Source organism: Zootoca vivipara, chromosome 2 (assembly GCF_963506605.1).
Source record: "Zootoca vivipara chromosome 2, rZooViv1.1, whole genome shotgun sequence".
In the NCBI taxonomy this organism is placed as follows: domain Eukaryota; kingdom Metazoa; phylum Chordata; class Lepidosauria; order Squamata; family Lacertidae; genus Zootoca; species Zootoca vivipara.
Genome location: NC_083277.1, coordinates 106,185,695 through 106,210,404, shown reverse-complemented (window position 1 = coordinate 106,210,404; position 24,710 = coordinate 106,185,695). Strand labels below are relative to the sequence as shown.

General features: G+C 43.7%; 1 protein-coding gene across 1 annotated transcript; it reads right to left on the bottom strand.

The window, feature by feature from the left end:
• Nucleotides 1-1,506: 1,506 nt before the first annotated feature.
• UTP6 (UTP6 small subunit processome component) lies at nucleotides 1,507-21,817 on the bottom strand. Its single transcript, XM_035103847.2, has 19 exons — nucleotides 21,636-21,817; nucleotides 20,606-20,690; nucleotides 19,785-19,826; nucleotides 19,609-19,701; nucleotides 19,009-19,056; nucleotides 18,454-18,517; nucleotides 17,947-18,065; nucleotides 16,486-16,563; nucleotides 14,305-14,386; nucleotides 13,365-13,446; nucleotides 12,439-12,623; nucleotides 10,065-10,144; nucleotides 9,867-9,944; nucleotides 9,237-9,416; nucleotides 6,951-7,031; nucleotides 4,579-4,688; nucleotides 4,350-4,416; nucleotides 3,039-3,111; nucleotides 1,507-2,050 (listed from the first exon to the last, which is right to left on the bottom strand). The coding sequence occupies exons 1-19, from the start codon at nucleotides 21,725-21,727 to the stop codon at nucleotides 1,893-1,895; spliced, it is 1,797 nt and encodes a 598-aa protein (XP_034959738.2). The 5' UTR covers nucleotides 21,728-21,817; the 3' UTR covers nucleotides 1,507-1,892.
• Between the last annotated feature and the right edge of the window lie 2,893 nt (nucleotides 21,818-24,710).

Sequence of the window (24,710 nt, the reverse complement as noted above, 5' to 3'; positions counted from 1 at the left end):
GCGAGCACTGCACAAGTTTTGCTTTATTATGCTTTCTAAACTCTGCTTATGCTTTAAACTTATAAAACCATTCACCCAGAGCACGCTACAGGTTTCGATTGGGCAATGGTGTTATGACACCTGTTTGAAAACGTGTACCAGTGGAAACATTTTATTACATTTGGAGTCTTAACAAAGGTCAGCGGCATGCAGTTCCCCCTCCCCCCCAAATAAATAACTGATGCAAGAATTCAAGTTGTAGTAGTACCCTATATTTTATATTTCTTTTAGCTTTAAACTGTATGCCCACAAAATTTGGGTTGCATCTATTGAAATCTAAATGCAAGTGCACCAATTAGCACGTTCTGTTAACTGCATTCTTGTGCAAACTCTTCCGCTGGGACTTGGAAGAATGTGGAAGTGCAGCCAATATGCCTGCAATTGCATGTCTGTTGGTGGATTGCGTTTAGCTCCTCAGTGGAAAGCAAGTCGATAGCTGGAGTGGACTTTCCCCCCTTGGAATATGCTTACAAGCACAGTCACTGAGATCTCAAGCCTTGGGCAAGCCAACGTTGCTTTCCAGCATTTGTCTTCCAGCCACTGGGGTATCGTTTTGCAGTGTGCAACAGCTCGTGACCCAGCTATTTATTTGTGCTTGATCCGCCCCAGGCAAGGTGTTTATAAAAGAAATCCAGACGGGGGGGGGGGCGGGCAGCAAAGGATTTTGTGCCAATGGATGCACTTGGATTTCACGTTACTTTTTAGTGCAATGCTGTACTCACTAAGGCATAAGTCTGAACGGAAGAGGCTTTTTACTTGCAGCAGGACATCTTTAGATACAATCTATTGGCACATTTTTAATTTAAAAACTTCATGAGACCAAACTAACCAGTCAGTCTTAAGTTCCTTGCAATTTGAGTAATATCAACGCATTCCCAAAAAAATCTGACAAGTGTGATTGGGTATTAGATCGTTAATGATACTTTGGACAGCTGATGCTACTGGCTCAATATGCATTGCTAACTAGTTAATGTCCAAGAATTAGAAATATTTATTTAAATACTCTTTATTATTGTACTTGTAGCCCACAATTCAGTGCGTCACAAAGTAGATTTGAAAAATGGGACAAAGCAAATAGATTTTACAAAAAACACACAGTAAAACCACAAAATAGTGTTAAATGGGATGGAGGTGTGTGTGTTCTCTTAAGCAGGGGAAACCCTAGTTCAGGCTATTACTTTGAACTAGAGATGTCTCTTGTAACAACTTTGAGAGTCCAAGTGACTTAATTTAATATGGGTATAACAAATTAATCAATTGTGTAACAATAAACAGCTGGAAGAGGCGGGGACAAAGTGGTTACTGCAATAAATTTAGGTAGGTAGCAATGTTGGTCTGACGCAGTCAAAATAAATAAAAAATTGTCCAGTAGCACCTTAGAGACCAACTAAGTTTGTTCTGGTTATAAGCTTTCATGTGCATGCTCGCTTCTTCAGACACACTGCACATGAAAGTTTATACCCATAACAAACTTAGTTGGCCTCTAAGGTGCTACTGGACAATGCAAAAAAATTGTTTGTCTGTTTGTACTGTATAGCGCTCTTCATCCAAAGATCTCAAGGTGGTTCATAGCAATGTAAGCTTTTCTTTCTGTGTCTTCCGTTTTATGGGTCAACAGAACACACACAACAATGTGCCAATTGTTTCCTCTAACTCCACTCTCATGTTTTTATAGTTCTCTTTTTTTGTTTACTGGAGTACACCATATGAACGCCAGTCAGAATCTTTGATCCCCTCATCGAAAAACCAGCAGTGAAGAGAGGAGGCCCCCCAAGATATATATTTATTTGCCTTTGGGTTAAAAATTTACAAACAACATTTAGAGTAGGTTTAGCTCTTAAGATAAGACACATCTACAGGTGACCAGTTTGCAGCAATGTGTACTTTGAAATAAAAGTTTCCACTTGTTCTCCCTGCAACATTTTCATCGCCCTCCAGTGAATGCTGCCGCAGTTCTCAGGTTTGCCTTGGGAATGAGTCAGCTCCTCTCTGATGTAATCCAGCCAAAGATCTTCAAAGGAAGAAAAAAGCTAGTTAATATTGTGATAATGGAAATGCCCCCATGGGCCCAAAACTTAGCAACACATGATCCTATGATTCCACCATTGGGGTATATGTGTGGAGTGGTGTGTTATTGTTGTTGTTTTTTGCAAAACTAGTACTAAAAACTTAGCAGCTGCTATAGTACTTACAATAGCGCCTTTTTAAAGAGGAGAAAGTGGTTCCAGCGGCAGTGATGGGTTACGATTTACGTTACGGTATATGTTGAACAATGCAGACATTGATGATGAGCACCCTTTGGGCCAGGGCCAGAGTAAAATAATTTGTGCACAACTTTTTTAAAAATATCCCTTTCCTGTACACTGGATGGCTCTGGCTACCACAGCCCCCAAGTTAGCCAGATGCTTAATTCTGGGGATTTGAGGGGTGGTGTGGGGCTATTTGGGCTGCCTGCTTATTTAGCTGCCGACTTCATCCTTATTACCAGGCATAGGCAAACCCCAGCCCTCCAATGTTTGGGACTACAATTCCCATCATCCCTAGTTAACAGGACCAGTGGTCAGAGATGATGGGAATTGTAGTCCCAAACATCTGGAGGGCCGGAGTTTGCCTATGCCTGCTTATTATGATTCTGGCCTAGGTAGGTTCTCAAGATGACACACAATAAAATCCCGTTTTTTGTGTGTGCGTGTGTTTAAATTTACAGTTGCACCTCTACTTAAGAATTTAATGCGTCCCGAAAGCACGTTCGTAAGTCAAAAAAAATTGTAAGTCGAATCCCATAGGAATGCATTGGGAGGAAAAAATTCGTAAGTAGAAAAAAATCCTATCTAAACCGCATCCAAGATGGCGAACGGAGCTCCGTTTGTAAGTAGAAACATTCGTAAGTAGAGTTATTCGTAAGTAGAGGTACCACTGTACTCTAACCAAAATGCAGAAGGGAGAAAGAGAATATCTCTGGTTATAGCAACAACACTTGAAGAAATAAAACTTCTTACCGGGGTCTGTAGCACCGAATTCTCTCAAGGCACGTTCATAATATTCTCGGATATTGGACATTTTACAGGATTCCTTGGAGGTAGAAAGGGGGGGTAACTAAGGATGCTGAGTCAAAGGTTACGGCTGTTAAATATACTTGGCAAGTACATAAAACAGTGTGATTGAGCAATTAATTCAGCCCATGAATTAAAAGGGCACAGGGGTAAGAGCAGAAGCTGTGACAGGCTTGGGCAATAAAGTATTGAGAAGCTTTCCCCTCTCACACTTTTCCTGCCTCAACACCCAAACCCATAGCCTTGAATGCTTCCTCTGACCCCCTTCTCCACTACCCCACCACACACCCCTGAAGCTCCTTGAAAACTATCCATAAAACACACATATGCATATCCCACCAGATGAAACCATGGGCAGCAACTAACGTGAAAGTTAAAAACATTCAGAAAGCACACAGAGCATGCTGCTTTATTCCAAGACAGAACACAAATCAATCCAGCTCAGAACTGACTGGCAGTGGCTCTTCAAGGTTTGGGACAGGGTTATCTCTCAGCCCTACTCGGAGCTGCCAGGATTTGAACCTGGGACCTTATGCATGCAAAGCAAATGATCTACCACTGAAGGCAGCCCTGTATAGGGAAGCTTTGAAAGGTTCAATGTTTTGCTATGTCTTTATATATGCTGGAAGCCACCCAGAGGGGCTGAGGCAACCCAGTCAGATGGGTAGGGTACAAATAAGAATAATTTGTTGTTGTTGTTATTGTTATTCTTGTTATTATTACAGTGCCAGATTACCGAGTAGGCAGAGATCTACAGGCCTTTTAGGGGGTCCATGCCGTTTAACGGCCCCGCAGCAACATATCAAAATTGGTTTATTAAAATTGCTGGTTGGTAAAATAAAAAATGTATTAGGAGATAATTTGTGAGGGCCCCTCCCCCCAAAAAAAATTTTTTTTGACTGCCTAGGGGCCTCCACAACATTTAATCCGACACTGCGGAGCTATGACCTTTTCCCCTAAACAAGAAAAAAGTAAATTAAAAAAAAAATACACAACATCTCTAGCTGTTTAGGGCTTTCAAAAAACCACCAACATTTTGAGTCATGTCAGGAAACAGAATAGCAACAATGCACCTGATATAGGTCAAATCCTTTAAAAAGGTTTCCAGATATTTTCTAAAAAGGCACCCTATAGTAGTCCAATCCCAACACATTCCAGCATATTAACTGCTGCTTCCTTATAAAATTGACAGTGGCACTTGCCTCTAATGATACAGAACATCCTAAAACTAAGTTTGTCCTAAGTTATGTTACTTACTTGCTCCTTTTCAATCTGAATCATCTTCTTGAAGAACTCGAGGGAAAATGGGCGGCTTTCATGCAAACTAGGACATAAAGATGGTGTGTGAGGGATTCAGTTTTTTAAAAACCACCAGAGAAAGCAGAAGAAATAAATAATTGTATTTCTCTGTGTGTGTGTGTGTGTGTGTGTGTGTGTGTGTGTGTGTGTGTGTGTGTGTGTGTGTTTCAGGAGGAGTTCTTCTAACCTGGTAAAGACTTTCTTTGCTTTCTTATAGCCACCAGCCCTGTACGCCCATTCGATATACTTTTCCTTCATGGTTACCGAGTCAGCAGGCAGCGTGGCAAGCAAAGATCTCTGCAAGTTAAAATGTAAAAAGAACGTGAGCACATTCAGAAAAGGGCTGTGAAGCTCTTAAGCATGTGTCAAGGACTCTCAGGAGCCTGCATATTCCGAACTAGAATCATAGAATCATAGAATCATAGAGTTGGAAGAGACCACAAGGGCCATCCAGTCCAACCCCCTGCCAAGCAGGAAACACCATCAAAGCATTCCTGACAGATGGCTGTCAAGCCTCCGCTTAAAGACCTCCAAAGAAGGAGACTCCACCACACTCCTCGGCAGCAAATTCCACTGCCGAACAGCTCTTACTGTCAGGAAGTTCTTCCTAATGTTTAGGTGGAATTTTCTTTCTTGTAGTTTGAATCCGTTGCTCCGTGTCCGCTTCTCTGGAGCAGCAGAAAACAACCTTTCTCCCTCCTCTATATGACATCCTTTTATATATTTGAACATGGTTATCATATCACCCCTTAACCTTCTCTTCTCCAGGCTAAACATACCCAGCTCCCTAAGCCGTTCCTCATAAGGCATCGTTTCCAGGCCTTTGACCATTTTGGTTGCCCTCTTCTGGACACGTTCCAGCTTATCAGTATCCTTCTTGAACTGTGGTGCCCAGAACTGGACACAGTACTCCAGGTGAGGTCTGACCAGAGCAGAATACAGTGGTACTATTACTTCCTTTGGTGTAGATGCTATACTCCTATTGATGCAGCCCAGAATTGCATTGGCTTTTTTAGCTGCTGCATCACACTGCTGACTCATGTCAAGTTTGTGGTCTACCAAGACTCCTAGATCCTTTTCACATATACTGCTCTCAAGCCAGGTGTCACCCATCCTGTATTTGTGCCTTTCATTTTTTTTGCCCAAGTGTAGTACTTTACATTTCTCCTTGTTAAAATTCATCTTGTTTGCTTTGGCCCAGTTGTCTAATCTGTTAAGGTCATTCTGAAGTGTGATCCTGTCCTCTGGGGTGTTAGCCACCCCTCCCAATTTGGTGTCATCTGCAAACTTGCTCAGGATGCCCTCAAGCCCATCATCCAAGTCATTGATAAAGATGTTGAACAAGACTGGGCCCAAGACAGAACCCTGTGGCACCCCACTAGTCACTACTCTCCAGGATGAGGAGGAGCCATTGATGAGCACCCTAAACTAAAACTAAAGAAGAGGGGCCTGCTGACCAACCAGTTTTGATCCAAAGTGGGATATTTCAACCCAAACAGAAAGCTAAGGATTCAAATAAGAGAGCAGGACTGGTGTACATAGATGGAAAAAATCTGATTCAACTAACTTTAGCAAATCTGAGTACATTTTGTAATTTTGAGACTGTCCTTTCCAAATCAATATACAGTCGTACCTTGATTTCGATCAGCTTAGTTCTCGAACGTTTTGGCTCCCAAATCCCGCAAACCGGGAAGTGACTGTTCTGGTTTGTGAACTATTTTTGGAAGCCGAACGTCCGATGGGGCTTCTGATTGGCTGCAGGAACTTTCTGCAGCCAATCAGAAGCCGTGCTTTGGTTTCCGAACGTTTTGGAAGTCGAACGGACTTCCAGAATGGATTCCGTTCGACTTCCAAGGTACGCTTGTACAGTGGTACCTCGGTTTTCGAACGTAATCTGTTCCGGAAGACCGTTCCGAGTTCTGAAACGTTCGAAAACCGAAAACTCAACGGCCGACAGCTAGGCCTCAGGATCTTGCACTCAGCGGAAGCCACGTGGCATGTTCGACTTCTGAGGCATGTCCAAAAACCGGAGCATTTACTTCCGGGTTTACGGCGTTCAAAAACCGAAATGTTCATCAACGGAGACGTTCGAAAACCGAGGTACCACTGTATTTTAAAATGGAGATCGTGTCTGAATGCGTTCATACACACATTTTTATCTGGGATGCTTTCAATGGGTGTGCGCTTTCCCACCCACCCCCTTTGAGTATTACTGTCTCCAGTCATCCCCCTCCTTCTCCCCCTTTCTTGCACCCTCCTCCTGCTTTGCTTCCACTTCTCTATTGTCAGAAACAACTCACATCTTCAGCAAAGGCTTTCCCCAAGTATGGCAGCCAGATCGGACCCCAACTTCCCTCGCCAAAGCCCTTGGCTCCAACTTAGTCTGCCTCCTCTACTCTACAAGGTTCTGCCTTGGGATCACATAATTTCTTTGATCTGCAGATTACCAAGCACAGTGCTGGTTCTAAAATTAATGCTAACATGATAATGTTGCTAGTAAAACTATTCCCACCCGCTTTCCTGAATAGTTCCACCCATGCTGAGTTGTCACTGTAGTACCTGATAGAGCGCTTCCGTTTCAGGAGTGCTATTGACACTCTCGCTCCATTCTGTACATAGAATCCATAATGGCAAGCTGTCCTATTGGTAGGAAGAGAGAAAATTAATTATAGGCCATGGAAATACTGGGCATGATACGCTGAACGCGAGGCACACACATAGGAGACAGACCCAGCATTTGAGGCTATGTGACAGCTATGGAACATATTTTTAAAAGCCACCAGAAAGCCCAGTGTGGGCTAGGAGATTAGGATGGCAGCAGAATTATCTTCCTATTGGAGGGGTCCAGGCAGATTAAGTAGCTGAAACCTCTTGCTGCAGAAGATAATATGAAAGGCTTCGAAGGGGAAGGATGGATGGCGGCTATCAGATTGAGGTTGAATCCTGACAAGACAGAAGTACTGTTTGGGGGGGGGGGACAGGAGGCGGGCAGGTGTGGAGGACTCCCTGGTTCTGAATGGGGTAACTGTGCCCTGAAGGACCAGGTGCGCAGCCTGGGAGTCATTCTGGATTCACAGTTGTCCATGGAGGTACAGGTCAATTCTGTGTCCAGGGCAGCTGTTTATCAGCTCTATCTGGTACGCAGGCTGAGCCCCTACCTGCCTGCAGACTGTCTCGCCAGAGTGGTGCATGCTCTGGTTATCTCCCGCTTGGACTACTGCAATGCACTCTATGTGGGGCCACCTTTGAAGGTGACCCGGAAACTACAACTAATCCAGAATGTGGCAGCTAGACTGGTGACTGGGAGCGGCCGCCGAGACCACATAACACCGGTCCTGAAAGATCTACATTGGCTCCCAGTACGTTTCCGAGCACATTTCAAAGTGTTGGTGCTCACCTTTAAAGCCCTAAATGGCCTCGGTCCAGTATACCTGAAGGAGCGTCTCCATCCCCATCGTTCTGCCCGGACACTGAGGTCCAGTACCGAGGGCCTTCTGACGGTTCCCTCATTGCGAGAAGCCAAGTTGCAGGGAACCAGGCAGAGGGCCTTCTCGGTGGTGGTGCCCGCCATGTGGAACACCCTCCCATCAGATGTCAAAGAGAAAAACAGCTACCAGATTTTTAGAAGACATCTGAAGGGAGCTCTGTTTAGGGAGGCTTTTAATGTTTAATAGATTATTTTATTTCATTTTTCTGTTGGAAGCTGCCCAGAGTGGCTGGGGAAACCCAGCCAGATGGGCGGGGTACAAATAATAAATTATTATTATTATTATTATTATTATTATTATTATTATTATTATTATTATTATTAAAACAAGGGATGATACCTGTGGCCTTATTACAGCTGTTTAGACAGGTAACTTAACCCTTAAGCATTATAAGAAGGGGGGGTGGCACACTATCTTAGTAACCCTGGGATGTTCCCATAGTCGTGTGCCTTTCCCCAAGTTGCAGCTTCTGCCTACCCCCATGGAGTGCAATTTATATGAATTATTATTATTATTATTATTATTATTATAATATTATGCCCATCTGACTGGGTTGCCCCAGCTACTCTGAGAAGCTTCCAACAAATTAAAACACATCAAACATTAAAAACTTCCCTAAACAGGGCTGCCTTCAGATGTCTTCTAAATGTCAGGTAGTTGTTTATTTCCTTGACATCTGCTGGGAGGGTGGGCGCCACTACCGAGAAGGCCCTCTGCCTGGTTCCCTGTAACTTCACTTCTAACAGTGAGGGACCCGTCAGAAGGCCCTCGGCGCTGGATCTCAGTGTCCGGGCTAAATGATGGGGGTGGAGAAGGACCTTTGATGCCCTTTAGAGCTTCAAAGGTCAGCACAAACACTTTGAATTGTACTTGGAAACGTACTGGGAGCCAATGTAGATCCTTTAAGACATGTGTTATATGGTCCTGGCAGCCGCTCCCAGTCACCAGTCTGGTAGCAGCATTAGATTAGTTTTAGTTTCCGAGTCACCTTCAAAGGTAGCCCCCCACCCACCCACCCAATAGAGTGCATTGCAGTACTCTAACCACAAACGCATGCACATAAGACACCCTCCCATAGGCTAGCATCATTCCAGAGGCATTCTGGGGGGGGGAAACACTAAATAGAAGGAGCAAAGGAGAAGAGTTGCTGCCCCTGCCATCACAGTAAACATCCCTGAACACCATCTGTCTCCAAGATGAGGGGAACATTTCCCCCTACCAACCCAAGATCAGTACACATGCCCCCCCAACTGCAAATGAGGTGGCAAATTGGGGAGGGGGGTATTTCAAGGAAGCTGCCCTTCCATCATGAGGCTTGCAAACAGCAATCCTTTCATTCCAGGGACTCGTCGCTTACCTTCGCCTTAACTGCTCTAAATGCTTCCTGGAAACAAGGGCCTACACCATCCGTGTTCAGCTGGAGTAGCAGCTTCAGCCTCATTTCCCACATTTCTACCAAGTGGCTGAAGCGTCTCGTTGCCGCTGCTGCCACCTCTTCAGCCTTTTCTCGGAGGTTGAGCCCCAGTAAAAGATGGAGCTGGCGAGATGCAAATCAAAGGTAAAATGGAAGCCTTTATTGAGAAATGTGTCCCAAGACCCCAAGTCAAGTCTTCCCGTTTCCCCTTTCCTTTTTCTATGAAGAAACCCTTCTGGGACCCCACATTTACACTCGTCCCTGGTCTCCTTGCTGGCTCTAGCAGGACCAACTTGGCCAGTTAGCCCTGGCGATCACTTGATGTTTACTAAACTGGGTTTCCCCCCCAAAAAATGACCCTGAATTTTTTGAATTTTATTGACATGGATGCTACATTTATGTTGTATTTGATGCTGTTTTAAAGCTGTTTTTTAAAGTCGCTTTTAATCAATGTTTATATTTTCGGTTAGCCGCCCTGAGCCCGGTTTTCAAATCGGGAAGGGCAGGGTATAAATAAAAATTTAATAGTAGTAGATATAGATATAAAACAGCAAGAGTCATATGCATCCTTACCCACTGCTGATAGAGAGAAGCTGGCAGCAACTGCAATTCATGAGCTCGGCTGAAAACACTTGATATCCTTTCCAACCTCTAAAAAAAACAAGAAGAGATAAAGAAAAAAGGATAAGCTTCACTGCCATGGAGACTAGCCTCCACGAAAACAAAAGTAAACTTTTGAAATTGTCTGCAGAAATACTTAAAAGCATTTACCTTCTGCTTTAACTCTTCACTGTTTGTCTTCCGGTTAAATCTGTCCAAGCAAAAAGCGGCGTAACGTTCCCACATGTCCTCTGGAGGGTTAAAAATGTTTCGTTAAATAAAAACGGCAGTCACTCCTTCTGAACAAAAACAACAACAAGAACGCTGCTTTTCCAAGACCCAGTAAAGAAAATTCAACTCCTAAGCAAAAAGCTATCAAACCAACAATTAAAAGGGATGGGGGGAGAAAACCACCTATTCACAAGATTCGCTACAAGTTTCTTCCTCCTTCAGTATATGTTTATTTAGAAATTTTAAAAGCCACTTGATCAAAGAGCTCACCAAGCAGCGTACGAATAAAATTGTAGATAAAACACAGCTAAAAATGTATAAACCTCAAGGCAGCTGTGGGACTTCTCCCACTTCTCTGAGAGTTAGCTGGGGATGAAAACATACAAAATCTGACTATCTTGGAGCACATCATGAGTGATAAGTCAATTGCAGGACACCAGAAAGCAGACACACATACAGTTCCGAACGCACATTCGTAAGTCGAAAAAAATTGTAAGTCGAATCCCATAGGAATGCATTGAGAGAGAAAATTCGTAAGTAGAAGCAACCCTATCTAAAATTTCATAAATAGAAAAAATCCTATCTAAACCGCATCCAAGATGGCGGACGGAGCTCCGTTCATAAGTAGAAACATTCGTAAGTAGAGTTATTCTTAAGTAGAGGTACCACTGTATTCTACTCACCTCATGGCTCTTTTCCGTCACCAAAGCAACACAGCGATAAGTGGGCGGAACTGCCCTTTGAATATGATTTCTGAAGTGTTTCATGGGAGGCCTCTGGGAAGGTTGTGCATGAAATAAACTCTTGCTAACCAGGCTAGCTGGGTTCACTCAGCTGTTCCCTCCTCCGTGCAAATTGCACAATGTACGTTAAGTCCCTAAGGTGAAGCGGTTAGTGGCATAAGGCCCGCAAACCCTTGTGCTATATGAAGGTACAGGAGGGCCCTGCTCCCTCCCACCGCTGACCCTCTGGCCGCCTTCTCAAATTCGGCAGAGGTGGCCACGAAACGGTTTTGGACAATACCACTTCAGACTGCAGGCAAGGGTTCTGAGGAAAAAACCACTCTCGTGAACAGCAGTACACTCCCAAGCATGGGATATGTCTGGTAAAAGCTTAGCCTGGAAGCTTGTCCCCCTGAAATCTAAATTTCAATGTGGAGGGGTTTTATTTGAAGCCCGGGAGGGTGCTGAATGGGGGAACATTCAGTCATGCAAGTCTCCACCTGCAGTCTTGAGGTGGTCAAATCCAGACATGGCTTTATCACCTCATCTGCTGTCAGAACTAGGCCAACAAGCCTCCAGTTCAGCTTAAAGCCAATAGCTTAATTACTATTTTTGGAGGACATAAATCGCCACTGTTACCTGTAAAGGTAAAGGACCCCTGGACGGTTAATTCCAGACAAAGGCAACTATGGGGTTGCGGTGCTCGTCTCGCTTTCAGGCCAAAAGAGCTGGTGTTTGTCCACAGACAACTTTCCGGGTCATGTGGCCAGCATGACTAAACTGCTTCTGGCACGACGGGACACCATGACGGAAACCAGAGCGCATGGAAATGCTGTTTACCTTCCCGCCGCAGCGGTACCTATTTATCTACTTCAGGCATCCCCAAACTGCGGCTCTCCAGCTGTTTTGGACTACAATTTCCATCTTCCCTGACCACTGGGCTTCTTAGCTAGGGATCATGGGAGTTGTAGTTCCAAAACATCTGGAGGGCCGCAGTTTGGGGATGCCTGATCTACTTGCACTGGCGTGCTTTCAAATTGCTAGGTTGGCAGGAGCTGGGACAGAGCAATGGGAGCTCACCCTATCGCGGGGATATGAACCGCCAACCTTCTGATCGGCCAAGCCCAAGGCCAAGAGGCTCAGTGGCTTAGACCATAGCGCCACCCGCATTGTGAAACCTGATTAATAATTGCAAGTGGATGCGAAGGACAAATGGACAAGCACTAGGAAACCTTGCTGCCTCTCTTGCATTTCCAGATGGGTGTTTAAGCGTGGGAAGGAGGCTCATCGCGCATGTAAATTCTTTGCAGCATCTGCATGACATCATTGGCAAAAACAAATGCATTGCCTTCCCATTTTAATTCAAATATACCCCTTTCGGGGGAAATCTGAAGTTAAAAAATAAAAATAATAATAACCACACACATGTTGAGCTCTTTTACTGCTTCCAAGTCCATCGGTTCATAATTAATTTGGGAATCATGACTACATACATCTTCAAAGCTCTACCGCAAGAACTGGAAGCATCATTCATGTTTTAGAGATTTTATACTTTATAAATGCTGATATGTATTAGAGGCACAAGTTCTAACCTGTGGGAAGGGAGGCGACTGCTTCCTCAAACACCATGCAACACCGTTCTTCTTTTAGGGCCGCTTCCAGCGCTTTTGACTGTTTGGACCGATGTTCTGATGGTGTGGGCAATGAGTCCTTCTCCAGCTCCTGCCGTGCTATGTAGTCCCACATAAGAGGATCGTTGGCGTATTCTGCCTGCAGGCTAAGAGGAAAACTATCATGCTATTGTTCCATGCGCTACCCTCTTCTTAGGAGGGAGCATTAAGAGTGCTTTGCTCTCCAAGCAGGCAGCTATATCACAACAGTGACATTTTATTTATCCTGAGAAACTCTTGGCACCGATTCAGGTGAAGCCACGCCAGGTACGCTGGAGTCTGCCAAGTCAGTCTTGTCTACACAGGCTGAAGAACAGAATGGGAAAGTGGTACCTCGACTTACGAATAACTCTACTTACGAATGTTTCTACTTACGAATGGAGCTCCGTCCGCCATCTTGGATGTGGTTTCGATAGGATTTTTTCGACTTACAAATTTTTAGATAGGGTTGCTTCTACTTACGAATTTTTTCTCCCAGTGCATTCCTATGGGATTTGACTTACAATTTTTTTCGACTTGCGAATGTGCGTTCGGAACGCATTAAATTCCGTAAGTCGAGGCACCACTGTAGACTGAAAGTGAGGGCATCACGCCTGAATGCTTTCCATGTTAAACAAAGTAATACTTCTAGCACAGTGGCTTTCAAACTTTCTTTCCCACAGACCACTTGAAAATTGCTGAAGGTCTTGGCAGACCACTTAATGATTTTTCTGCCTGTTGTAGCAATTGCAATGAGCTGCGATAGATGCTGTAAAAAAAAATTTAGCTGTGTTTTTACAGACACACTGAAGACCACCTGAATGGACCACACTAATCGTGCTAGTTCTCCACACCTACCCCAAACTTACTTTTCCAGAATTTCCTTTTTAAGGTCTTGTGTAAAATCAAAAAGTTTTGCAATTGACAGCAGTGACAGAAGAAACTCTGCACCTAGAATGGAGTCAGACAGACAGACATTAATTAGGGAGGTCCAGAACCTCATAAACAGTCTCTCTGAAGCCAGAAAATATTTAACAAATGAAGTATATGCACTCTAAAACAAGAGGATTAATTAAAAAATGAATAAAACCATTAAGAACTCTCCAAACTTTGCTTAAAATGCATTTGTTTAATGTGGAGTGTCAAATTTTGCCCCAAAGCTTGGACTGACTTGTATGTGAACTTGCCTACACAATTCATGAATGCTTAGAACAGCTGGGACAGATCAGTCTGTAAATCATGAGGCTCTTAATCTCAGGGTTTGGACTAGATGACCCTCAGAGTCCCTTCCAACTCTTATGATTCTATGCAGGTAATACCAGGTCAGAGACAACTGGCCCATCAACACTGGCATCCTGAGAGCAGCCAAATCTAGATGCTATAAGAAAGCTGAACAACTCATCCTACACACTAGTAAATAGATTTCTTAAAAACCTAAATGAATTTTAAATCAGTCCCAATATTCATAAAACCATTTGAAGCAATAAACAACAGTGAAAACATCCATATAGTCGATTTAATTTCAGCAGCCTCCGCAGCCAGAACCAAACCAGAACTCGGTTATCAACAGCTAGGGAAAGCTAGGATGAGCAGAGAGGTCTTTTAACTGTCTGAGAAAGTACTCCTTTGTCAGTAACACCTTCAGGGTTATATCCATTCATCACAGAGTCATTCTGTTAGAATGGGTGCTGCAATATTCAACCCCAGCCAACCAAACTTCAGTCACCAGTGGCCTATATTTATTTTTAAAAACCTAAGACAAGTTGCTACTTAAAACACACACACACACGAAACACAACAAGGAGTTACCTTTGATTTTTTGAACAGCATTTCTGTAGACAATTCGAGCCATTGCACCATTAAGTATCTCTTCAGAATAGCTGAATTCACCCTAAAATTGCAGGCAAAAGTCAAGCTTTCGTGCCCCAGACCCTTTTCAGATAAAAAACAATTCATGGCACATGACCAACACTTTTTCCTCCACAGAGTTGCAACAGGGGGCCCTCTGTACATATGCGCCTCTGCACGAAAAGTGTCAGAGAATAACTCCACGTATATTGATAGGTGGACATTCCCTGATATTGAAAAAGCAACAACAGTGTGGCCTCTGGTTAGCTTCGTTGGTATATATTTTCCATAAGCAATGAGGGTAAGGGAGGAGTAAAGGCACAGCAGGTCACAAGAAACTTGCAGCTTGTCAACGTTTTCTAGAAGCAACACAATATACTTTGGCGAGCAGGAAAAAGCGAACTTTCCCATTGAAAGTAATGGAAAGTGAATTAATCCGTTCCAGATGGGTCCGCGGCATTCGTAAACCGAAAATTCATAAACCGAGGTGTTCGTAAACCGAGGTTCCACTGTACTTTATTGTCTCCCAAACACTTCAAATGATACAACTTAACTGTCTAAGTCAGAGGCGGGAAAACATTTTCCAGCTTAAAGGTCCCGTTCCCTCCTGGGCAACGTTTTAGGAAATGCACATCGGTGATGGGAAGGAGGTCCGAAGCAGGCGAAAAGTGGGAGGAGGAGGAGGAGGAGGAGGAGGAGGAGGAGGAGTTTGGATTTGATATCCCGCTTTATCACTACCCGAAGGAGTCTCAAAGTAGCTAACATTCTCCTTTCCCTTCCTCCCCCACACAAAGTGTGGTGTAGTGGTTAAGAGCGGTAGACTTGTAATCTGGGGAACTGGGTTCGCGTCTCTGCTAATCCACATGCAGCTGCTGGGTGACCTTGGGCAACTCACACTTCTTTGAAGTCTCTCAGCCTCACTCACCTCACAGAGTGTTTGTTGTGGGGGAGGAAGGGAAAGGAGAATGTTAGCCACTTTGAGACTCCTTTGGGTAGTGATAAAGCAGGATATCAAATCCAAACTCTTCTTCTTCTTCTTCTTCTTCTTCTTCTTCTTCTTCTTCGAGGTGAGTGGGGCTGAGAGACTTCAGAAAAGTGTGACTAGCCCAAGGTCACCCAGCAGCTGCATGTGGAAGAGCGGAGACGCGAACCCAGTTCCCCTGATTACAAGTCTGCCACTCTTAACCACTACACCACACTGGGTACAGCGACTGTTGTGACACTTTACTGTACAAAGTTAAGTGCATCCCAGTCGCCAGGGCCGGATTTAGGTTTGATGAGGCCCTAAGCTACTAAAGGTAATGGGGCCCTTTATATGTCCAGCTGTCCTTTGTCAACAACAAATTGTCGCTTTTTTGTGTGTGTTGAATATATGCTATATGGTAATTTATGGACCTAATGGGTATCTAAAGCCATTTGCACATAACAAAATATACAATTAAGAAGTATATTAATAGTGAAATACAATTACAGTGGTACCTCGACTTACGAACGACTCAACAACCGAATTTTTCGACTTACAAATGTCTCGACATCCAGGCAAAAACTGCGGCGGTTTTAGATAGGGATTTTTTGACTTACGAATTTTTAGATAGGGTTGCTTCGACTTGCGAATTTTTCCATCTCCAATGCATTCCTATGGGAAATCGCGCTTTCAATGGTGTTTTTCGACTTACGGATTTTTCGACTTACAAAGGTGCCTTCGGAACGGATTAAATTCATAAGTCGAGCCACCACTGTATACAATTAAGAAGTATATTAATAGTGAAATACAATTAAGAAGTATATTGGGGGGGTTAAGAGAATGAGGCCCTAATCTATAGCTTGTTTAGCTTATACGTAAATCCGGCACTGCCAGTCACACAACGCTCACAGGTTTCCACAAACACACACCCATCTCTACCCAGGCATGAAAGAGGCATCTTCATAGTTCAAGGACTTATTCCAGCCAAGCAAAAGCACTTGAGAAGGGTGTAGAGACAGGCTGAAGAGGAGCGTGGCCTGGGGACAGGAGATGTAGCCTGGAAAAAAATCCCAAGGGCTCAAAAGACAGGTCTAGAGTCCCCCCCCCCCCCCGATCCAAGAGGAATTGTTTCTGGCACAGGCAGAAATTTTCCGTGACAACGACATCTCATTTCTTACCAGGTCCATCTTTGCTTGCTCAAATTCTTTCTTCTCTTTCCTTTGCTTTTCGGCATTCATGAGCTCCATCCTGAAATACTACAGAAACAAAGAACGGTAAAGAGGGGGGGAACGAGGTGGCAAGGGCTTCAAACACCAGTGGAGAAGGATTCCTTGTTACTACTGTGGTTAGTAGGTAGTGGTGCTGATGTAAAACTTAATTGGAGTAAAATCTGGAATAGGAAATCAGCCATTTTGTGGCCTGCTCCCAATTAACCATGGTTCAGGGACTCCCAGCATTATGAATACTACATTAAAAAAAAAATAGCAGTCTTCTTCTTAATAAACTTTGCATTTGTTGTTCTTTTGACTTTTCCCTCACTACTGTTCTTGAAATTGTTGAAGGCTTTGCCCGGTTAAGCGCTTCACCAAAAACTGACGCCATGATTGTGGATGGACCAGGATAAACATGGCTGTTTCACAACAACAGAGGCTACTATTGACACATAAAAACAATGACAACAGTGGAGATCAAGTTGGCATGTTGAAATTTTAAAGAGAAATTCTCCAGCTCCCTTGGACCTTTTGATGATTTCAACAACAAAAGCAATACTAAATTGCAGCATTTTCAGGTTGCAAAGATAAAACACGAAGTACTTCACAACAACTATTGCATATCTTGCTATCCCACCCATGATAAAGACAATTACATCTGAGGTTTTTCCTGGCAGACACACTCAGACTCAGTGCCCACCATATTTAACTATAGCTTTGAGGGTGAAAGAAGGGCACCATACTATTAGCTCAAAAGTTATGCGTATACAGTCATACCTCAGGTTGTGAACGCTGTGGGTTATGTGTTTTCAGGTTGCGCTCCGCACCGAACTCAGAAGTACCGGAACGGGTTACTTCCGGGTTTCGACACTGGCGCATGCGCAGAAACACAAAATATCAAGTACATGCGCAGAAGCACCGAATCACGTCCCACGCAGACGCAGCGCTGCGGATTGTGAACATGCCTCCCGCACAGATCACGTTCACAACCCGGGGTGTGACTGTATAAAAAAACAACAGTATGTCCAAGCAGGCTCACCTGGCACCTTCATTACATCTCCTTAGGCACTAAACAAAACCATTTCTCTTCAACCAGGCCTTTGGCTGATTAGCATTATATGGCTTTTTACATGTGTCTGGGGGGGGGGGGGTATTGGTTTGTTTTGCTTTTGTTTTATTATGCATTTTGTGTTTTCATTTTGTATTTTTCTGTTGTGAACCACCCTGTGATCTTCAGAGGAAGGGCAGTATACTACTACTACAACAACTAAAAAAAGAATAACTTTCCAGTGAGGATGGAAATGCAGAATGGCGTTCTGTTCTTCAGTTCAACAAACTAGCAGTCAATGAACAAGTAGATCTTAGCTGAAATGAACTAGTTATAAGCATTTGCAGCGGAGGAGGGGAAGGATCAGAATCACATATTACCTCTTGATACAGTTTGGGACATTCTGGATGGAAACGCAATGCACGAAGGAACAACTGACGGGCACTTTCAGTTGACAGGCGGTCCTCCATTTCCCATTTTGCAGCCATGATCCAGAGAGCTGAGAGAGAGAGGGAGGTGCATGGTGCTATTTAAGACAGTCACTGCAAAACCAGCTGACAACCAAGAAGTCATTCCAAGTAATGCTTCTTATGCCTTGTTCTGCTAGCCTCGCCTTCCCCAACTTGGTACCTTCCAGATACTGCTAGACTACAACTCTCATCATCCCTGGCCATTGGCCACACTGGCTGGAGCTGATGGGAGCTGGAGGCCAACGTCTGGAGGACACAACATTGGGGAAGGTTGCTCTAGTATACCAACATAACCTGTTCCATCAGCTTAAATGAGCCAGATCAGGCTCATTTATTGTGCCACTGCCAGGATATCCCATTCATCTTTTCCAAGACTGCCTACCCAGCACACTTCATTTACAAGCTTAAGTACCGTACCTGGTTTGTTGGGATGAAGAGCTAACATGGCTGAAAACACCTTGCTCAGCTGTATTTTCCTGTTCTATTAAGAAACAGAAAGCATCATATCACTCTCTTATATTGTGCACCTTTTCAAGTGAAACATTACAGAGGACTTAGATACTGTTTGGTTTGCCATCTGACAGTGAAATATTATCTGGATCTGCACAGTGTTTACGGTTTTTAGTACCTGAGTTCCCTGTAACAAAAGCTTGGGGTGGTCGGGCAGAACAACAAAGCTCAAACAGCACCAAGAATATGAATATTTATTTAGTATTTATTTATCTATCACAAACTCTGGCTGTTGTAAACTCTGCCATGCATAGTCATATATAAGAGACAGAGACTAATTCACAATCCTCTTATAGTAGTGGCAGGTGAAAACATCAAAAGCAAGTCCAGTCATTCCAACAAGTCCAGTCATTTCAACAAGGTTCTTCCAAATTATCACAATGCAAAGTGGCTCCCTTGAAAGGAGGTTCAACTGCTTATCAGCTCACAGCTGAAATGAGGAAATTACACTCTGATACTCACCCATTTCTTGCAAAAGGCAACATGAGACAACCACAGCTGAAGATCATCCTATGGAAATGAAACAAAGAGGAGGGTCTGGGTAAGCTAAGAACACAACAAGTACCATTAATCCAGAATTGTTACCCTTTTTATAACAATGGCGTAAGGAGCAAGATATGGGAAAGTCAAAGCTACCACAGCAAGCAATTGAGAAAAGAAACTATGCCATGAAGAAGTGTTTCAACTACCGGTAGCAGTCACTGATGGACCTATCTTTTAGGAGGAAAAAGAACCAGCATTCTAAAACAAGCATTTTAGAAACTAGAAAGCTACAAATTGCAACTGGTTTGTTCTTGGCTTACCACTCATGGTTTGTTTGGAGCAAGACAACCCATGAGCCCAGGTTTGCACATAACACTAAGCCAAACTATGTCACAGCTCCAAGAAAAACAGCAGCAGCACCAGGAGAGGAGTGAAACAGTTGCTATTTTCTAACTATGTCACCTGTTCATTCATACTTAGCTGCAGTTTGGCTTTAGAATTATGCACAAATAAGGTCAGCATAATGTTACACAAGAGGTAATACAAAACAGTCAAGTTATATAGAATAAAACGTCTTACACTCCATTTTGCTGTGGCACGTTTGAAGACACCATGTATTCTCTGCAGAATGGAGTACTCAATCTCATCCTTCTTGAACGAGTAGCCAGTGCGCTATGGAAAACAATGACCAACTTTACAATCCTTGGTAAATTCCATAAGGACCTCTTCAAATTTTCAGTTACATGTCGACTTACCGCTCTTCTTTTCTTAATCAATTCCAATAGATTGATTTCATACTGAAGGGGGAAAAAAATATTTAGAAGGTCAACAACACTTCAAGGATGATAAAGACTGAGCAATGGCTAGCACAGAAAAAGCCATGCATTTATTGCTTCATATAGATTTTATATGCTATTGTATAAAAACAACTGCAATTAAGGCCTGTAATAATGAGGTGAATAAATCAAGAATTATCCAGTGCACATTCACCCTAGATACTAAACATGGAGAAACTCTCCTCCCCACTCAATCAGTGGGCTGAATCCTCTTGGATTTTGATGTCTCTCTCTCTTTCTATCTCTCTCTCTCTCTCTCTCTCTCTCTCTCTCTCTCTCACACACACACACACACACACATTTCTCTAGGTAGGGTCCAGAAAGACTTCTGTCTATTCTTAAGAGCTGCTGCTAATCAGTACATAGACCAGGAACGGGGAACCTGCAAACTTCCAGATGTTGGTAGCCCAAACCCCATCAACCTCAGCCAGCATGGCCAATTGTCAGGGATTATGGAACCTGTAGTCCAGCAACATCTGAAGGGTCAATAAGTTATCTACTTGTCTGGTGATATAAGGCAGCTCCCTGTGTTTTTAAAAGTCCCCTCTCTACATCCTTATAACTGCATTGTAATTAATGTATAAATCTGCTGCAGCAAAATTTAGACTCAAGAGATATACCAGACTGTGCATTTGACCACTAAGCAGTGCTTTCTTGCATTATATTTCCAGTTCACATTTTTAAGAAACACCACAAGATATAATGCTTGTTAACTGTCATAAATATCTTAAGAAACCTACCTGAATGTAACTGATAAAATTCTCCTTCTGGAGTGCTCTCCGTTGTATTTTATATTCAAGGGCTAAGGTCTTCTTAATAACTGCCCTGCAGAAATACAAAAAAGCAACATCCTTCCATGGTTCCCGATCCACAGAACACACAGGTATCACAACATTTTGGGGGAATGTGTTAGCAATTCAACTTCCTCCTTATCGTCCATGTCTGGTTAGGGGTATGCAGGTTCTAGATGGGTGCCTGGCTGCTAGAATGGGCTGGGTAGGGGACTAATAAATTCCTGAAAAGATGTTATTGAATATATGGAAAATAACTGTACAGCTGAAAACACTGGCAGCACTAAGATAAATTCCACAGTGTAAATAAGTTTTGATGGATGTAACAATGGAAAACCGACTGGCAGTTTTTGTAAAATATGCAGGGATATAAAATATATAAAATGAACCATGGAAAGAGAAGAAGGAAAGTCTTAAGTATGTAAAATGTTTATCTGAACTTGTAAAACAGAAAAAATGAAAAAGAAAAGATGTTACGGCTTGGCTGCAAAATTTAGAATCCAGAGATATACCAGACTGTGAATTTGAGCACTAAGCAGTGCTTTCCTGACATTATCTTTCAGATCGCAATAAGAAGTATATTAATAGTGAAATAATTATTAAGCTCTAACTTAAAATAGTTGGGGGCCTATTACTTACATCACAGGAGCCTACACAACACAAAACGTTGCTGTATGTAGGTTTTATTTTATTTGTTTCTTATCTTATATTTTGGAAATGTACATCCAGGTTGTTGTTTTTCCTTTAAATTTTTTTGGGGGGCCCAAGAGCGTGGGGCCCTAAGCTAGAGCTTGTTTAAAGGTAAAGGTAAGGGACCATTCTGTGGTTTAACCCACAACGCCACCCGCGTCCCAGGGCTTGTTTAGCTTATACGAAAAACCGGCACTGAGTAGGACCACCATCCTGCTTCCACCCCCAATCCATGGGGTCGTTCCCTCCCTAGATCCCCGGGGATCGCGGAGATCCCGCCTCGCCCAACCTGATCTCTTTGCTGGTGAGGAGCCCGACCCTCCCCAGCTCCTCTAGCTCGGGGATCCGGTCCTCGATGCGCTGCTCGGTCCTCTCCGCCATGACCGGGAAAGGCGACCAGCCTCCGAGCGCCGGTCTCTATCTAGATGCACAGCAGCAGCGAGCGACACACATGCCCGCGCCAGGAGAGAGACTCCGCTTCCGCTTCCGCCGGGGTGTCGCCGCGTTTCCCTTCCGCGCAAGGCTCGCTGCCTCCCTGCGGCTCCCAGGAGAACTGCAGCATTTCTGGCTCCGGCCGGAAAAAGGGGTCAGGGCAGATCTGGGCCGCTTGGTCAGCCTTTCCTCCTCGGCTCCTGTGAAAGGAAAGCCTGGTCCAGACCTGAGGTGGGATGAGGGCCTGGTGACAAGCTGAGTTGCTAAGATGTGGAAGAGAGCAGAAGCTACTTTATTCACAATACTATCTATGACAGCAGTTGTCCTCCACTAGGGGTCAAAGCTCTATGATTCTATGAAAGCTAGGTGGAAATGCATTTATTTAAAAAATATTAATTGTTATTATTATTATTTATTGAATTTACATACCGCCCTATACCCGGGGGTCTCAGGCCAGTTCACAGAATAATATCATGATATAAAACCACAAAATACCTAATAAAAAAATAAACAACAACCCAATAGCCCCCCCCAAAAAAAACATTTTAAAAGGAAATGTTTTTTTTTGTTCAGTAGTCAATCCTTTTAACCAGTGCTATTTTTTCTATAAAAAGAGGTGCCAGAACTCACTATGAATGCCTCCTTCTTTCTCTTAGAATGGCAATTCAAGTTCCCCCTGAAAAAGCCCTTTTGACCGTGAAATTCCAATACATTCCACTACACAATATTTTTTTTTCCTTTGCTTGGTCAACTTCCCTTCCCATTTTTCCATGGTGTTTTTTTCATTTTCCCTCCTTGCTGCACTCTGTCTTCTCTCTCTCATATCATGGCAATAATTCAATAATCTCTTAATTCCTTCTGTTGCTCATAGTCCAGCTCGCAAATTCATCATACTATCATATTTCTTTAAATTGTCTGAAAAAGGCCTCCATTCTTCCATAAAACAATCATCATCAGGTTCTCTCTTTTTAGCTGTTAACTTTGCTGATTCATCACTTTACTTATCGGTTCTTCTTTGGTGAGAACTTCACCCTTCCACCAATCTACAGTTTCTCTGGATTCTTTGACAGAAGGCACTACTGTAAAACTGGTAGAAAACCATTATAAGGTTTGTTTTAGATATGCCTTTAAAGGCTTTTTGAGTCTATAGTAGGAAGGCTAGAGAGGGAGTAATTTACACGTCACACCAAACACATCCAGAATTTGAAATGCTCAGATTGAGCCAAAGTTTTATAGGGCTTTTGCTCCAGAACCTACTTTCAATGGCAGGGTTCCCTAGCCAGTACATATAAGAGAGGTGATGGAGCTTACACCTTCTTGGAAACTATATTATGGTTACTGTTAGGGAATTCACGGGGAGGGGGCACATCTTTATTATAAATATTGTGCATAAATGTATCCTTTCGACTTGACAGTTCAGGGAAGTTACCTAGTTTTAAAAATCATATAAAATCAACTCCAGCTTCCCCATTCCAATTTTGCCCCTGAAAAGGGACTCCAGGAAGTGCCCAGGGGCACTTTGCTGAGCTGATTTTTGGCCAAGCCTAATCCCATCACCAGACCCACCCAGGTGACAGTCGATGCAAAGCCAGGACCCTATTGTTCTTTCTCTGTGGATACTCAAGAAGTTCCTCCTGGTACTTATCACGCATTTACTTTTGCCCTGAACTTTTGTCCTTATGTGAATCTTGTTTACCAGTATGTTAATATTGTATGTACCTCCCCTTTTCTGACGTTTAGGTATGTAACAGTGATGTAGGAATGACGCTTTTGAAATGCATTATGGGATTCAGGTGGGAAGTTTTAAAAGTTCTTGTAACCCTGTTCTCGGTGTTCAGTCTTGGCTTAAACCTGCTGTGCAGCAATAAACCTTGCTGTTTGCTCCGGATGGTGGCTGGACTCCTCTTCCTTTTCGTTCCGCAGTGGACCGCAGGCTCATGCCTGACGTGCTGGGTGGCAGAGCAGCCTCGCACCCAGATTTCTCCCTAACAGTTACCATATTTTTTTCAATGAATCTGGGGACACTTTCTTTTCTTTTCCCCCCAAAGCTGAGTAGCAACAGGGAGTCAGTAGTGGGAATGGTGAGGCAAAAGACCCTGGATCCAAGCACACATGCATATTGTATAAAGGTGAAAAGCCCTTCTTTTGCACCTGTGAAACATAAATGCACCAAGTTTTTTTTAAAAAACTGGGCAACGGCGCCCCCCCCCGGTGACTCCCAAGCCTTCCCCAATCTCCTTCCCCCTTCCCCCTTTGCTTTGACTGATCGGGGGAGGCTTGGGAGTCGCGGGCAGGCGGCCATTGCCCAGGAGGGGCGCAATTCGTGCAGTTTCTCTGCCAGGCAAGGTGCAAAGCCCTTCTTTTGCACTCTGTGAAACATAAATGCGCAGTCTTTTTTTTTAAAAAAACTGGGGAACGCTTGCCTACCCGCAACTCCCGAGCCTCCCCCAATCAGTCAAAACAAAGGGGGAAGGGGACAAGAGATCCGTACCACTGGACGTCCCCGGTTCCCCTACAGCAGTGGCAGTCAGCAGCCTGGAGCCAGCCTGGTAGCGCAGTTGGCTCTGGCTGGCTTCAGGAGCTGCTCGCTGCTCACTGTTGTGGCGCCTGCCATTTTTTCTCTCCAGGTCCCCATATGATGTGTTGCGCACAAGGCACATCATATGGGGACTTCTGGAGAGGAAAAATAGCAGGCGCTACGGCAGTGAGCAGTGAGCAGCTGCTGAAGCCAACCAGAGCCCTGAGAAGGGATGTATTTGTATGCTGTGCTAGGAGGAGTGCTGGCTTCGAAGAGCCAGCTGCAGTACATTGTAGCTGCTACAAACTGTAGAGGTGTTGACGAATGCATATGCTCCAGTGCGTGTGAAGCAAATCCAGATTTTATACTCAGTGTATATGACAGGCAATTGAACATGACCACTTAGATCCTAAA

Bases quoted from the DNA above. Each gene is read 5' to 3' on its own strand.
- UTP6 (XM_035103847.2), bottom strand. From the start codon at position 21,727: ATGGCGGAGAGGACCGAGCAGCGCATCGAGGACCGGATCCCCGAGCTA. The intron at 12,624-13,364 runs GTAAGTTTGGGG...TTTTCCTCTTAG, and splicing joins AAAAAGGAAATTCTGGAAAA to CCTGCAGGCAGAATACGCCA. The intron at 2,051-3,038 runs GTAAGAAGTTTT...CTTCCTTTGAAG, and splicing joins ATTCGGTGCTACAGACCCCG to ATCTTTGGCTGGATTACATC.